Source organism: Sapajus apella, unplaced genomic scaffold (genome assembly GCF_009761245.1).
Source record: "Sapajus apella isolate SASKATOON/1434 unplaced genomic scaffold, GSC_monkey_1.0 scaffold45, whole genome shotgun sequence".
NCBI classification, from domain to species: Eukaryota; Metazoa; Chordata; class Mammalia; order Primates; family Cebidae; genus Sapajus; species Sapajus apella.
In genome coordinates, this window is record NW_022436985.1 from 14244474 (window position 1) to 14260293 (window position 15820).

At 39.2% G+C, this 15820-nt stretch overlaps 1 protein-coding gene across 2 annotated transcripts in view; it reads right to left on the reverse strand.

The window, feature by feature from the left end:
• Positions 1 to 15820, reverse strand: part of GPAT3 (glycerol-3-phosphate acyltransferase 3) — a 68549-nt gene that overhangs the window by 21631 nt on the left and 31098 nt on the right. For both annotated transcript variants that reach the window (XM_032239713.1, XM_032239714.1), the window contains exon 3: positions 3299 to 3569. In XM_032239713.1, the coding sequence (XP_032095604.1) occupies positions 3299 to 3569 (271 nt within the window). The remainder of the gene's footprint in view (positions 1 to 3298; positions 3570 to 15820) is intronic.

A 15820-nucleotide genomic window follows, 5' to 3' on the forward strand; every position in this document is an offset into this window, starting at 1 on the left:
GGTCAGGTTTTTTTTTTTTCTTGTCAGTTACTGATGCAATAACTAAATTATTGTTTAATCTCATCATCAGTTATGCAAAACTTTTAAAATCATGTTTTGCTATCTTGCCCCCATGAGAATCACTTATTCATGCCCATTAAATCAGAAGAAGTTTCGTGTTAACATGCTTAACAATTGGGTTTAAAACCACCGAAACTATTTATTTGCTAGATTAACAGGTCATAACATTGTGTTTCCCAGTTTAAGCGAGACAATGTCTCATACATTACATACGTTTTTAGCCACAGTCTGTGAATTGCTATACAATTCACCCCATTAAAGTGTGCAGTTCAGGCCAGGCACTGTGGCTCATGTATATAATCTCAGCACTTTGGGAGGCCAAGGCAGGCAGATTACTGGAGGTCAGGAGTTTGAGACCAGCCTGGCTGACATGACGAAACCCCATCTCTATTAAAAATACAAAAATTGGGCCAGGCACGGTGGCTCACACCTGTAATCCCAGCACTTTGGGAGGCTGAGGCGGGCAGATCACGAGGTCAGGAGATCGAGACTATCCTGGCCAACATGGTGAAATCCCATCTCTAAATAAATAAACAAATAAATAAATAAATAAATAGCCAGGCGCAGTGGCATATGCCTGTCATTCCAGCTACTCGGGAGGCTGAGGCATAAGAATAGCTTGAACTCGGGAGGCACAGGTTGCAGTGATCCAAGATCGCATCGCGCCACTGCACTCCAGTCTGAGTGATGGAGTGAGACTCTGCCTCATAAAAACAAATAAATAAAATAAAGTATGCAATTCAGTAGTTTCTGGCATATTCACAGAGTTGTGCAACCATTACCACAATCTATCTTAATACAATCTGGTTTTTGAAAAGCTCATTTTATAGCAGCTGCTTATTTTAAAAAGCATTTACAAGGCAATTCTTCCACACCGAAGAGTATCTACTAAGAGTAGGAGTCTTAGCTCTGCATTTTCTTTTTGTTCTTGGATGCTTTTATCACTGCACTTATCTTAGCCCAAAGGCCGAGAAGTGGAAAATGCTTACGTTGCTCTATTACCTTAAATCTGCAGTTTCTTTGCAAAAATATTTGAAGTTACTTATCTATTTTGTAACATTCATTTAGTCAAAACTAGATAAGGGAATCATAACACCATTTCCGGGGCCCCCACAGCATGGTGAAAGCAAACCAACAACAAACAAGGGCATCTCAAGCCCTGTGTGGTAGAATTCCTCGTTCTTCCTTCAGGTGACCTTGGATACAGTACCTGACACATGGACCGGACAAGAATGCAAGAACCAATCCATATATTAAACTTGACTAAAGCTTCACTTTTTGTTTTTTGTTTTTTTTGAAATGGAGCCTCACCTCACTCTGTGGCCCAGGCTGGAATACAGTGACTCACTGCAACCTCTGCCTTCCAAGTTCAACTGATTTCTCCTGCCTCAGCTTCCCAGGTAGCTGAGACTACAGGCATGTGCCACCACACCTGGCTACTTTTTGTATTTTTAGTAGAGATGGGGTTTCACCTTGTTGGCCAGGCTGGTATAGAACTCCTTACCTCAAGCAATCCACCTACCTCAGCCTCCCACAGGGCTGGGATTACAGGCATGAGCCATTGTGCCTGGCCAAGCTTCTTTTGTTGTTGTTGTTGTTGAGACAAGAGTCTTGCTCTGTCACCCAGGCTGGAGTGTAGTGGCATGATCTCAGCTCACTGCAACCTCTGCCTCCTGGGTTGAAGCAGTTCTCTGCCTCAGCCTCCCAAGCAGCTGGGACTATAGGTGCACACTACCACATCTGGCTAATTTTTGTATTTTTGGTAGACATAAGGTATTGCCATGTTGGCCAGGCCAGTTGAACTCCTGGCCTCAAGTGATCCACCCACCTCAGCCTCCCAAAGTGCTAGAATTACAGGTGTGAGCCACCATGCCCCTGGCCTTTTTAAGAATGAAAACAGAATAAGTGGAAGCTCTGGTTATAAATAAAACAGAAGCTTTTAATAAATAAAAGCTCTAATATTTCCTTCGTGCATGCCAGTGGATAGTCTTGCACACTCCCAGAGTACATGAACCCCACTTTGGGGGCACTAGTTTAAGGTTCAAGCAAAAGTGTATGTGAAACCTTTAATTTTGCTTCATTATCACAGCTGAAATGATTCCCAAAAGACATACTATGCCCCAATGTCTGAACTAGCAATATGGGCAAAAAAAACCCAGAAATAATTTCTTGGAAATCTGCATTTGCCTATAGTTAAGCAATGCTTTCCCTGGTAATAAATCTGAATGAGGCAAGCATAGGCCACCCTGGGGGTGGTATAGAGATTTCAACTCATGTGCCAAGTTAGTTGGCAGGTAGCCACTGCCTGGAAAGCTCTGCTGAGAGGATGCCAAGGCCATGTCCAGGGAAATGAAGCGAGATGATCAACAAAAATGTGGCTGGTATACATGCCTCCTACCTCCACCACCATGCTAATCAGACCTTGGCCACTTGCAGCTTCATCCTACCACGTGGTGCCTTCTACTCACATTCCACATCGTGCTTTCAGTAAACTAGGCTTAACATTGCCTCCTCACCAGGTGGTACTCAAGCTGAGAAGCAGAAGGGGATCCAGGTGACCCAGGTGGGGACCCTTTAATAAGAGAAGTCCGTGATCACAACAAATTGGATGGAACAAACTCACACTTCAAATGGGTCTCTCCCTCATGTAACCATAATCAAGAATTTTTTCTCTCTTATGCAATTATTAACTGCTATGGACTGGCAAGAAAAGTCAGTGGGTTCCGGTCCGCTCTTAACAATTTGGCTGATACTCTAGTGAATATCAAACTATTAATCATCTCTCTTCTTCCTCTTCTTAACTTCTTTTTTCTCTCCATGAAGTTAACCCGAACTCTAATAGCAAAGTGGATCCAGATTCTAAGACATACATTGGATTCTGAATATACAACCTCACTTGGGGAAAAATTGTCAAAGGAAAATGGATACTTAATACACTCCCACAGAGGTCATGTTTGGTGGCATTTCCTACATGGGAATGGGTGGAATTAGCACCACAGAACACTATGTATAGCCATCATGTATGTGGCTCAAAAAGAAAGCTATAGCCGAGGGCAGTGGCTCATGCCTGTAATCCCAGTACTTTGGGAGGCCAAGGTGGGCAGATCACGAGGTCAGGAGATCAAGACCATCCTGGCTAACAAGGTGAAACCCCATCTCTACTAAAACTACAAAAAAAAAAAAAAAAGAAAGAAAGCTGAGCCAAGCTTATCATCAAATTATCAGGCACGTGACTTACCGCAGAGGCAGTAGGACACAATAGCGCACTATGACGCCCAGCACCCACACCATAGTGAGCCGCAGACTGATGTAGTGGAAATTTACATTGGTTCTTGTGAGGAGATTCCATGACACTAGCTCCTCTGAGGAAAACCTCTGGGTCACTTCATCTTCCACAATGGCTTCCAATCCCTTCTTGGAGAAATAAAACACGTCAGACAGCTCAAAGTCCCTTCCTCGTAGACCAGAGAGCCCTTTTTCCATGGGTGACTCATCTCTTTGGATAATACCTTAAAAGAAAGCGTCAGGACATGAGAAAATGCCATAGGACAGAAGAATTGACCAAAGCGGCAGCTTTAACTGTGTAGAATTTAAATATGGCAAACAAGTCAATAAGTTTAATGGGTGACATTAGTCGTCGTCAGAAGTAAGAGACAAACAATAAAGTGGGAAATCACTGTGTCTGCAAGAAATGGCCTCTACCCTATGACCTTTATTAATTATATAGAGAAGTTTTGGTCCTTCATAATCCTCTTGCTTGGATTTCTTCCCTGCGTACCATTAGCCAAAGAACTCACACACACACACACACACACACACACACACACAAACTCTCCCCAAGTATAGCTCTAGGCTGTGTAAAAACAAAGACTTCTGTTCTCTCCGACAAAAAGCAAGCAAAATGGCAAAAGATTCACCATAAATAGCAAAAAGTTGTTTTTTTAATATATAAAAATTATTTATAAGAAAATCACAGCTTCCTGCATAAAAGTAAGCAAAGTTCACAACAACAACATAAATATTATAGTTAATATAATACAAATTTTCACTAGTAAAAAAAGAAATGTGAATTAGGCCAAAGCCTATTTACATTATCAAATCAGCAGCATTTTGGTCAATGACTCTTGAAATGACACAAGTACTCTCATATTCAACTTGTAAAAGTATGGAAGAAGTAGCAACTTTGTCAAAGTGGGTTTGGCATGAAAAGACTGAAGACAGTTTTGCTAATGATCGATAATTCCAATTCTAGGAATCTGTCATCAGAAAATAATTAGAAATGTAAGCAAGAATGTTCACTGTAGCATTCTTCATTATAATTAATCAAAACAATGATATAAAATGTATCCATTAATAAATACTATAATGTTAATCAAAAAAAGACTCTAAAACTATAGTTTAACTCTATGAAACACATATACATAGAAAAAAATGTCAAAATGAAAACATTAAGTAGCTATTTCTAGACAACAGGATTAGATATTTCTCTCTATACTATTATTGTCTTTCCCATCAAGAAAATAATTCAATGATTTTTAAAGCAGCATAAATTTTTATGAATTGAAAAATGATTACTATCATTCAATTCTAACTACTAAATACAAAAAATGAGAACGTCTTCAAAGAATAAATAGTAGCTATATACACAGTCATATGATCATTCATTTTCCCAGCACTTTGATAGGCCAAAGCGGGCAAACTCTGGGGTTATCACAAAAGTTTACTTCCGACATTAGGCTACAGAGAAGAATCTTTTCTTTTGAGATAGAGATTAAGGTATTAAATTTCCTGAAAGATCTTTTTTGATCACTTCATTTTCCAGTTTACTAGGAAATCAATAAGGAAAAAGGACAGTGCTATATTACCTATCCCCTGGTGGAGGAAAGGGAAGGGAAAGAGAGGGGAGCGGAGGGGAGGGGAAAGGAGGGGAGGGGAGGGGAAAGGAAAGAGAGGGGAGCGGAGGGGGGGAAAAAGAAGCGGTTTTTTTTTTTTTTTGAGACAGAGTTTCGCACTTGTTACCCAGGCTAAAAGTAAGTTCCAGAATGATAATTAGGTTCTCCTTTTCAGAAGTCAAGTCTAAGTGGTTTAACCTTTTATTTTTTTTTTTTTTTTTTTTACCATCTCCAAAATAGGTTTAATTAGTATTAGAGGATGAACCAAGATAATGTCCCTACTGAATTACCCTCTTGCTCTACTGGCACTGCAATACCACTCAAAACAGGTTACTCAATCCAAGTACTGGCCAGTATTTAGCAGTGCAAGAGTTTCGTTATTTCCTTTTAAGTCTACAGCAGAAGGGAAGAATACATTATTCAGCAAATTTCTGAATGAAATACACTGGGGACAATAGACGGCCTTCCTAAAAATAACCTTTTTCAGAGGGGCCAGAGATAAAAATGCAAGTTCAAGTTGCCCCATATTATTTGACTGAGCCAAGAGAAAAGAGATCTGTAAACAATGCCAGCCCTCCAGCCCCTACACACTTGTTGTACAATGTCTCCTCTGCCTTCTTACCTAGTTTATTCTATGTAACTTAAATAAAATATAACCCAATTTTAAACTTTAGTTAAGCATCTTTCAAAAGTGCATAGGTAACTGCAATGTATCTAGCTGACAAAGGATTCATTTCCAGAATATATTAGACAAACAAAAAATTAAAAATTTCAAAGAACTCTGTTTTAAAAATGGTTAAGAATATAGCAAGCAATTCATAAAAGAGTATCCCGGGCCGGGCGCGGTGGCTCACGCCTGTAATCCCAGCACTTTGGAAGGCCGAGGCGGGTGGATCACGAGGTCAAGAGATCGAGACCATCCTGGTCAACGTGGTGAAACCCTGTCTCTACTAAAAATACAAAAAATTAGTTGGGCACAGTGGTGCATGCCTGTAATCCCAGCTGCTCAGGAGGCTGAGGCAGGAGAATTGCCTGAACCCAGGAGGCGGAGGCTGCAGTGAGCCGAGATCGCGCCATTGCACTCCAGCCTGGGTAACAAGAGCGAAACTCCATCTCAAAAAAAAAAAAAAAACATAAAAGAGTATCCTTATTGATGAAATATTTAAAAGATGTTCTGCCTCACTATAATCAAAGACATGCAAACTAAAACCACAATGAGGCTGGGAGTGGTGGCTCATAACCTGTAATCCCAGCACTTTGGGAGGCCAAGGCGGGCAGATCACTTGAGGTCAGGAGTTCAAGACCAGCCTGCCCAACATGGTGAAACCCTGTCTCTAATAAATATACAAAAAATTAACTGGGCATGGTGGCAGGCACCTGTAATCTCAGCTATGGGGGAGGCTGAGGCCGTTAAACCGCTTAAACCCAGAGACAGAGGTTGCAGTGAGCTGAGATTATGCCACTGCATTCCAGCCTGGGCAACAGAGCAAGACCCTGTCTCAGGAAAAAAAAAAAAAAAGCCACAATGAGATACTCTTTCATACCCATAAGCCTGATAAAGATGTTTAATCTGATAATATGAAGTACTGGTCAAGATGTGAAACAATCATACTAGAAAACCACTTGGCACTATCTAGTAAATCCAAAGACATTCAGAGCCTATGACCCAGGAATGCCACTCCCAGGTATAACTCAGGAAGATCTTTTAAAATATAATTTCAAACGTATAGAGAACTTGCAACAATAGGTCACTTCGCCCAGGTTCACTAATTGCCAACATCTTGCCACATTTGCTTTATTGTTCTATCTTTGTATGTATAAAAAAAATTTTTTTCCAAGCCACTTAGAATATGTAATAAACATCATACCCATTACCCCCAAATACTTCAGCATATGTTTCCTTAGGACACAGAGATTCACTTATTTAACCAAATTATAACTATCAAAATGAAGGAGGTTGATTTCAATGCAATATGAGCATCTAATCTACAGACTTTATTCAAATTTTGACAATTGTCTCGCTAATATCCTTTATAGCGGTTTTTTTTTCTGGTCCAGGATTGCACCTTACATTTACTACATGTCAAGTCTTTTTAATTTCCTTAAATGTGGAAAAGTTCCTCAGCACTCCTTTGTCTTCCAAGATATTGACATTTCTTAAAAGTATGAGCCATTTTTTTAGTAGAGTAGCTCTTAATTTGGATTTGTCTAACATTTCTTCATGATTAGACGCAGACTGTATACTTTCAGAAGTAATAGAATGTAAGGAATGTTGTGTTCTCAGTGCATCTTATCAGGAGACAGTTGGTCATGACCGGTGATGTGTGACTTGGATCACTTGGTTTAAAGTGGAGCTTCCAGGTTTCTTTATGAAACATTAATATTTTTTCTCTTTATGATTAATAAGTAAGTACTTATTATCTATAAGCATCTATAAAGGGGAGATACTTTGAGACTATGTAAATAACCTGCTCCCCATGGATATTTAGGATATCAAGCTTTGTATATTCCAACTTTCACCCATGGTATTACCATCTGTTGGCCTTAACAAATAAGTACTATGTCTTTTAAATGTTATTTTCTCACTCTGTTGGGTGCAGTGGTTCACATTTGTAATCCCAGCACTTTGGAAGGCAGAGACAGGTGGATCACTTGAGGTCCGGAGTTTGAGACCAGCATGGCCAACATCCAAAACCCCTTCTCTACTAAAAATACAAAAAAAATTAGCTGGGCATGGTGGTGCACACCTGTAATCCCAGCTACTAGGGAAGCTAAGGCACGAGAATCGCTTGAATCGGGGGAGGCAGGGGTTACAATGATCCAAGATCATACCACTGCATTCCAGCCTGGGCAACACAGCAAGACTCTGTCTCAAAAGGAAAAAAATAAATAAAAATAAATAAAATAATATTTTCTCACTCCTTCAATCATTCCACATTTATTATTTGGCATTCCACCTTAACAAACTTTTTCTCTTATTCTCCAGAGAGATTCTTATAAAATTGTGCACAAGGAGACATATACAACAACACTGCCACATTGTTTGCTTTAGCAAAATAGTGGAAACAATCTAAAGTCCATTAAGGAGAGACTAGATAAACTGATAGACATATGATGTGAATACAAGAGTTAAAATAAATTAGCTAGAACATTTACCAATTTAGATAATTCTGAAACCATCAGAATGTGCAAAAGTCAGAATGAACACAAAATGATATGTGGAAGACAACATTTTTATAGTTTGAATAATGCAAAACAATAAATACTATGTATGAAGCATATATACATATATAAGGGAAGTATGAAAATATGAATCAAGATAAGCATGAAAGTCCGAGTAATAGTTCCAAAGAGTTGCAGAGTAAGGGATCAAGAAAGGATATCTAGGAGAATTCCACTGTTTCTGTAATGTTGTATTATTAAATGAAGTGGCAGGTACACATGTGATAGAACCAAAAAACAAAACGCTATATGGAACTGACAGTTGTCCCTAAGATGAAAATCTATGCTGTAGAAGAGCAGCTACCAGCTTATGAGTGTTGTAATATTAGGCACACAATATCTGAAAATGGGTACTATTACAAAATTCAGTATCAAAAGGAGCACGACTGAAAACATGTTACTTTCTCCTGAGATATGTTGACTATCGAGGGTCTGAGTTACAGATCCAATTTACCTAAATATAAGCTCTGACAGGAAAAAATATTCGATTCAATCAACATATAGGGAATGCTCACTATGTGTCAGGCCTCAAATTACAGATTAGAAAGGAAGAGAGGAAATATTTGTTTTGGCACCAAGAAATATTCATGAGTAGATCAAAAGTCTTCAAAATACATACCTATAAACACCTACCAGATTAGCTAACACAGATTCAATTCTTATATTAGTTTTGTTATCATTAAAGCAATCCCATTATTTTTAATAAGATAATCCTTGTCCTTTAAAGCAGCCCACAGTTCTTAAAATGGTAAAACTCTAATTCAAAAAAGAAATTCCTTTTACTTCAGAAGTCAGCTTTAAAAGAATAAAGCCATAAACGTTTGAACTTTGTTCTTACACCAAATGCTTTCACTAGGCCAAAACAGTCCATGCTCTGATGAAGATAAAATTACAACTGTCTCTCTATCTCATGCAAGAGATTAATTGCACAAGCTGCCCTGTGCCCCTGTGCCTTTAGCAAGTCACTTGTACATAAATTATACCAGATATGAAAGGCCTGTAGAAATGAAGGCAGAAGTTGAAACCATCTCAAACATAATTAACTCTAAATTAGCAGAGTGAACTCTTAGTATAATAGCCCATTTATAAATCACACTAGTTTTTCTGTCCTCCAGTTGTAAAGCAAACTTCCTAAGCAAGCAGTTAAGAAAATCAGGGTCTACTGCAGACCAAAGAAGATACAGTAGCTTATATACAGAAGTAGACCCTTAATCTACAAATGGCCTGTGTTCCAAATGTCAGACAATTAGCCTTCAAAACTCTCTCTCATGGGAGCCTTGTTTGAAATGGTCTGTGTGAGCAAGAACCCTACCCAGTCACAAGCCTCGCTCAAAAACACAGGAGGTCACATAGCAATAATGGCATGAAATAGAATATCTCTCTTAACACTGTTTCTATAGGAAAATTTTAAATTAAAACTAGTTCAGAATTGACAAAAATATACTCCTAAATCCCACAGAGACTGAAATGGGGTCTTGGGGGAATATTCTGGGGTACTGGTAATGTTCGATTTCTCACCCTAGATGAGAGGTCTACAGACATGTTCATTTTGGAAAATGCATGAAGTTGTACACTTATTACTTCACGCTCCTGTCTATGTGTGTTATTATTTTTGAATTGGGCAGGGAGGAGCTGACCTGTCCCAACACCATTTATTGGTGGCAGTGTCCTTTTCCTGTCATAGAAGCTCCTCAGAGGGGCTCAGGTCCTTGGCAAAGAAGACAAGCCTAGGTCCTTCCCCACCATCCCCAGCTTCCTTCCTGACCCATAAATGTGATTAGCGTGATTAAAGAAGAGACCACAATAAGATAGTATAATGACCAACTGTATGTATATATTGGGGAATGAGATGGACCAGTGCTACTGGGATTAAAGAACAGAAATATTCAGTGTCAAAGAAGAGGCCTGGACCATGCTCAAGCAATCACCTAGATGTAAAGACTAAAAAGATCATTATGGCCAGGTGTGGTGGCTCATGTCTGTAATCCTAGCATTTTGGGAGGCCGAGACAGGTGGATCACCTGAGGTCAGACATTTGGACCAGCCTGTATGAAACCCCATCTCTACTAAAAATACAAAAATTAGCTAGGTATGGTGGCATGCACCTGTAGTTCCAGCTACTCATGAGGCTGAGGCAGAGAATCGCTTGAACACAGGAAGTGGAGGTTGCAGTGAACCAAACCAAGATCATGCCACTGCACTCCAGCGTGGAAGGCAGAGCGAGACGCCATCTCAAAAAAAAAAGGCCAGGTATAGTGGCTCACTCCTGTAATTCCAGCCCTTCAGGAGGCTGAGACGGGTGAATCACGAGGTCAGGAGATTGAGGCCATCCTGGCTAACGCGGTGAAACCCTATGTCTACTAAAAATACAAAAGATTAGCCAGGTGTGGTGGTGGCTGCCTATAGTCCCAGCTGCTTGGGAGGCTGAGGTAGGAGAATCGCTTATACCTGGGAGGTGGGGGTTGCAGTGAGCTGAAATGGCACCACTGCATTTCAGCCTGGGTGACAGAGTGAGGCTCTGCCTCAAAAAAACAAAAACAAAAAAAGATTGTAATACCATCTTAACAAGCCAGTACCAAGGACAGATCCCAGAACCATACAACTGATCTGATCTCCATCTTGTCCTCCTACAGTTCATTAATCACTACATACGTTAATATGTTAATGGCTATATCAACAACATAGTCACCTAACTGTACAAATTTCCAGTCCACTTTTTGCCACCTTTTTTCACAATAATGTACCTATAATGCTGCAAGGCTAAGTTCTAGATACATCGAGTCCAAACCATTCCCCGAGCCATTAGTCAAGTTAGGATTTCCAGGACATAAGTTAGGCTACTTAGCTAAGCTCACTTCACATTGACTCCTTTGTGATCCTGGTTATCACTGCTTCCCTTCTCAAACACTTTTTAAATTTTTTATTGTTATTAATTTAATTCAAACATGTATGTATGAAGCCAGGTGCGGTGGCTCACATCTGTAATCACTGCACTTCAGGAGACTGGGGATGCGGAACACTTGAGGTCAGGAGTCTGAGACCAGCCTGGCCAACATAGTGAAACCTTGCCTCTATTAAAAACACAAAAATTAGTTGGTGTGGTGACACACACCTGTACTCACAGCTACTTGGGAGGCTGACACAGGAGAATTGTTTGAACCCGGGAGGTGGAGACTGCAGTGAGCTGAGATGGTACCACTGCACTCTAGCCTGGATGAAAGAGGGAGACTCCATTTAAAAAAAACAAAAAAACTATATATATATATGTGTGTGTGTATATGTATGTGTATATATATATATACATACACATATATATTTATATGTGTATAAATAAGAATGTTAAAAATCAGCTATATGAAATACTTATTAATCAGAAAAGGCCTTAATATTTTTATGTGTTTCCTTATAGTTTTCCCCCATTCATATATATATATACACATATATATGTATATATATATACATATATATATATATATATGTGTGTATATATATATATGAATGGGGGAAAACTATAAGGAAACACATAAAAATATTAAGGCCTTTTCTGATTAATAAGTATTTCATATAGCTGATTTTTAACATTCTTATTTATACTTCTGGAATGCCTAATTTTTCAATAAAGTATATATATTAAGAAAAATACTTAAGATTTGATTTTTAACACTATAATGAGATACTACTACACACCCACAGGAATGACTAAAATTTCAAAAGGTCAAAAATACCAAATGCTGGAGACACTAGGGACCAACTGGAACTCTGAAACATTGCTGCTGAGTGTACAAACATTTTAGAATACCAGGTAGCAGCTACTAATAGAGTTCAACAAATACTTGCTTACCCTATGGCACAGACAGTGATAAAAATATCTGTACAATGTTTATAGCAGCTTTATTTTTAATGGCTAAAAACTGGAACTAACCCAATTATCAAACAACATTATAATAAATAAACAAACTATTGGTATTGTATAAAGAAATACTCCATAGCAAATATTTTTTAAATGCACTGATTCATGCAACAAGATGGAGAAATCTCACAAATATTACACAGAATGGGAACAAAACAGACACAAAGAATACATAATGTGTGATTTCATTTATGTAAATGTCAAAAACAGGAAAAAAAGATGATGACAGAAATCAGAAGAGAGGGTACCACCGGGACTGAGAGATGAAGGCACATACTGAGCAGGGAGAACTTTGAGATCATGGATGTGTTCTTTAGCTCGATTGGGGTAATCATATACATCCACAAATATGTAAAAAAATCATGTATCTGAACACTTAACATGTGCACTGAAACATATGTAAATTATATGTCAATTTTTTTAATCAGAAAAAAAGGTTACCTTTAAGAGTTCTTTCAGGCCAGGAGTGGTGACGCATGCCTGTAATCCCAGCACTTTGGGAAGCCAAGGCGGGCAGATCACCTGAGGTCAGGAGTTCAAGACCACCCTGGCCAACATAGTGAAAGCCCATCTCTACTGAAAATATAAAAATTAGCCAGGCGTGGTGGTGCATGTCTGCAGTGCCAGCTACTCAGGAGGCTGAGGCAGGAGAATCGCTTGAACCTGGGAGATGGAGGTTGCAGTGAGCCAAGATCACACCACTGCACTCCAGCCTGAGTGACTAAGCGAGACTCCATCTCAAAAAAAAAATAAATAAAAATAGAAAGGGGTTCTCCCAAATTTCTAGCTCTAACTTTAATTAAAGGCTCTAGCCAATCCTACCTATTTTCCCACGTATATTTTTAAATCTTCCTTCCTAAACTAGAAGGCAGCGGACATTGACTGTTTCCTGATGCCAGCCTGTATGTAAAACCCTTGACACCTACACTTCTGTAGTCTTCACAATCCTAGGAGGTATTACGTATTTTCTCCAATTTACTCATGAGGAAATTAACATTCAGAGGGGTTGAGTAACTTGCCTGGAGCTACAGAGAAGAAGGAACTGAGCCAGGATTTGCAACCAAGTCAGTGACTACAAAACCAAGTGCTTCCTCATATCTTAATGCTTCAAGTTTCACATCACTCTGTCTGATACCTGACAACTGACAAACCCCAAACACGTAAGATCTTTCCCGTCAACACCTCCTTACCCCTAGTTCTTCCTTGCTAAACAGAATGCCGTGAGTAGCAGTTCTTCCTAGCATTTCTCCTACCTTTGAGGGAAGAAAGAAAACTTAATTGATACAAGAAAATCTATATATGGCCCTCATCTAACATTAATCTAGAGATGCATTTATAATTCACTTACACTTGATCATTTTTCCCAGAAAGCTGTGACTCAATTCATCCTTTGTTTTAACTGAGGCAAGAATCTTTTATAGCTTGGAAACCACCTAATTTCCTCTCATTTAGAATCTCTGGACCATCCTAGAATAGGCCAAACAAACAAAACCATCCCGTGGGCAGCGGTCCACCCAGTGATCCCCCATTTCTGTAGTGCAGCCAGGTCCACGTTGTCCAAGGAGACCATTCTGCCCTCCATTAAGACTCTGTAACATCAGTACACAGGCATCCTGCCAGTATCACCACTCTTCAAGGCCTCCCCAAGGCTGAAGTATCTTCCCTGCACATCTTATAGATTAGTCAAGGCTTAGAAAGGATAATCACCCTTGATTTGTTATTGTTGTTGATATATTCTCACACCTTCTACCATTTTTACATCTTTATTAACCTGGACTGTCAGCCAGACATGGTTTATGGAAAATGGCCTCTCTTTTTTGGTCCAAAGAGCCAAGCAGCCCTGCTATATCCTCAGTCAATACTCCAGGTTTGAGTTCAAGGTTTTCAAGCAAAAGATAGATTGACTGTGAAGCCAGTAAGATTAAACTTCAGGGTCCAAACTTACATAGGCGTCTTCCAAGGCCCTAAGCTTACTTTTGCGTGGGTCACTTTGTATTCCTTATTAAAGAAGGGATCCAAATTGTGTAAGCTTTAAACCCTTACAAGACCTGGACTTGCCCCTACCTCTGAATCACATTATCATTTTGTTGATATAAACAACAGATCTATATTAAACTATTTACCTTACGAATGAAGCCGATTTAGGAGAAATACTTAAAATGAGAGAACCAACTTATGACACACATTAACATCTTTCCACTTAATTTCACTTATTATCAGTAGTATTTTATCTATTTAATGGTTACATTAGCAACGTACCAGTAACATGGGTTGTTCCTTGTTAGGCAGTTTGTTGTTATTTTAAGGTTTTAAGTTTCTCAATTATTGGAAATGGGAGAATTGAAGAGGATGACAGATGAAAAATGTGAATACAGGCCAGGCACAGTGGCTCACACCTGTAATCCCAGCACTTTGGAGGCCAAGGCAGATAGATCACCTGTCAGGAGCTCAACACCAGCCTAGCCAACATGGCGAAAACCCCATCTCTATTAAAAATACCAAAAATTACCCGGGCATGGTAGCAAGCACCTGTAATCCTAGCTACTCAGAAGGCTGAGGCAGGAGAATCACTTGAACCCGGGAGACAGGTTGTGGTGAGCCAAGACCACACCATTGCACTCCAGCCTTGGGGACAAGAGCAAAACTCCGTCTCAAAGAGAAAAAAAATGTGAATACAAATGAAAAATGAAAAAAACACACTACCTAAAATTTTCACAGGTTTTCTGGTAGCAACAACCCTGCCTTAGAAGAAATAGATTATGATATATCATGCAATAGGTCCATAAAACGAAAAGGGAAAGAAGTCGGCACAACTATCATGACCTTTAACATACATGAAATGTGCTCAAAATAAATGCATCTCCCTTGGTTTTCCTAAGCACTACTCAATCATGATGACTCAATCACAGTTGCCTATTTTTAAAAAGCATTCGGAGTTATGAAACTATTCATGCTGCCCCTAGTAATGGGGCCTGGGTTGGCACATTTAAAGTTACAAGTTATAATCAATTTTTTTAAATATGAAAAAGGGTAAAGTTTACTTTAAGCACCAGTATATCCCACTATTTAATCCAATTTAAAAAAATAAAATAAGGGCAGGAGAGAAAGCCCACATATAATACAAAATAAAAATGTGCAAAGAAGAAAAAACAGAAAATCATAAAAATCATAAGAAAGAACTCTACACTAAGTCCTATGCAAATAACTTTAATAAAAATCTGGGCAACATTACTGGGTATATACCCAAAGAATTATAAATCATTCTATTATAAAGATACATGCACACATATGTTTATTGCAGCACTGTTCACAATAGCAAAGACTTGGAACCAACCCAAATGCCCATCAACCATAGACAGGATAAAGAAAATGTGGCACATATACACCTTGGAATACTATGCAGCCATAGAAAAGGATGGGTTCATGTCCTTTGTAGGGACATGGATGAAGCTGGAAACCATTATTCTCAGCAAACTAACACAAGAACAGAAAACCAAACACCACATGTTCTCACTCATAAGTGGGAGTTGAACAATCAGAACACATGAACACAGGGAGGGGAACATTACACACCGGGGACTATTCGGGGGTGGGAGGCTAGGAGAGGGATAGCATTAGGAGAAATACCTAATGTAGATGACAGGGTGATGGATGCTGCAAAGCACCGTGGCATGTATATACCTATGTAACAAACCTGCCGTTCTGCACATGTACCCCAGAACTTAAAGTACAAGTT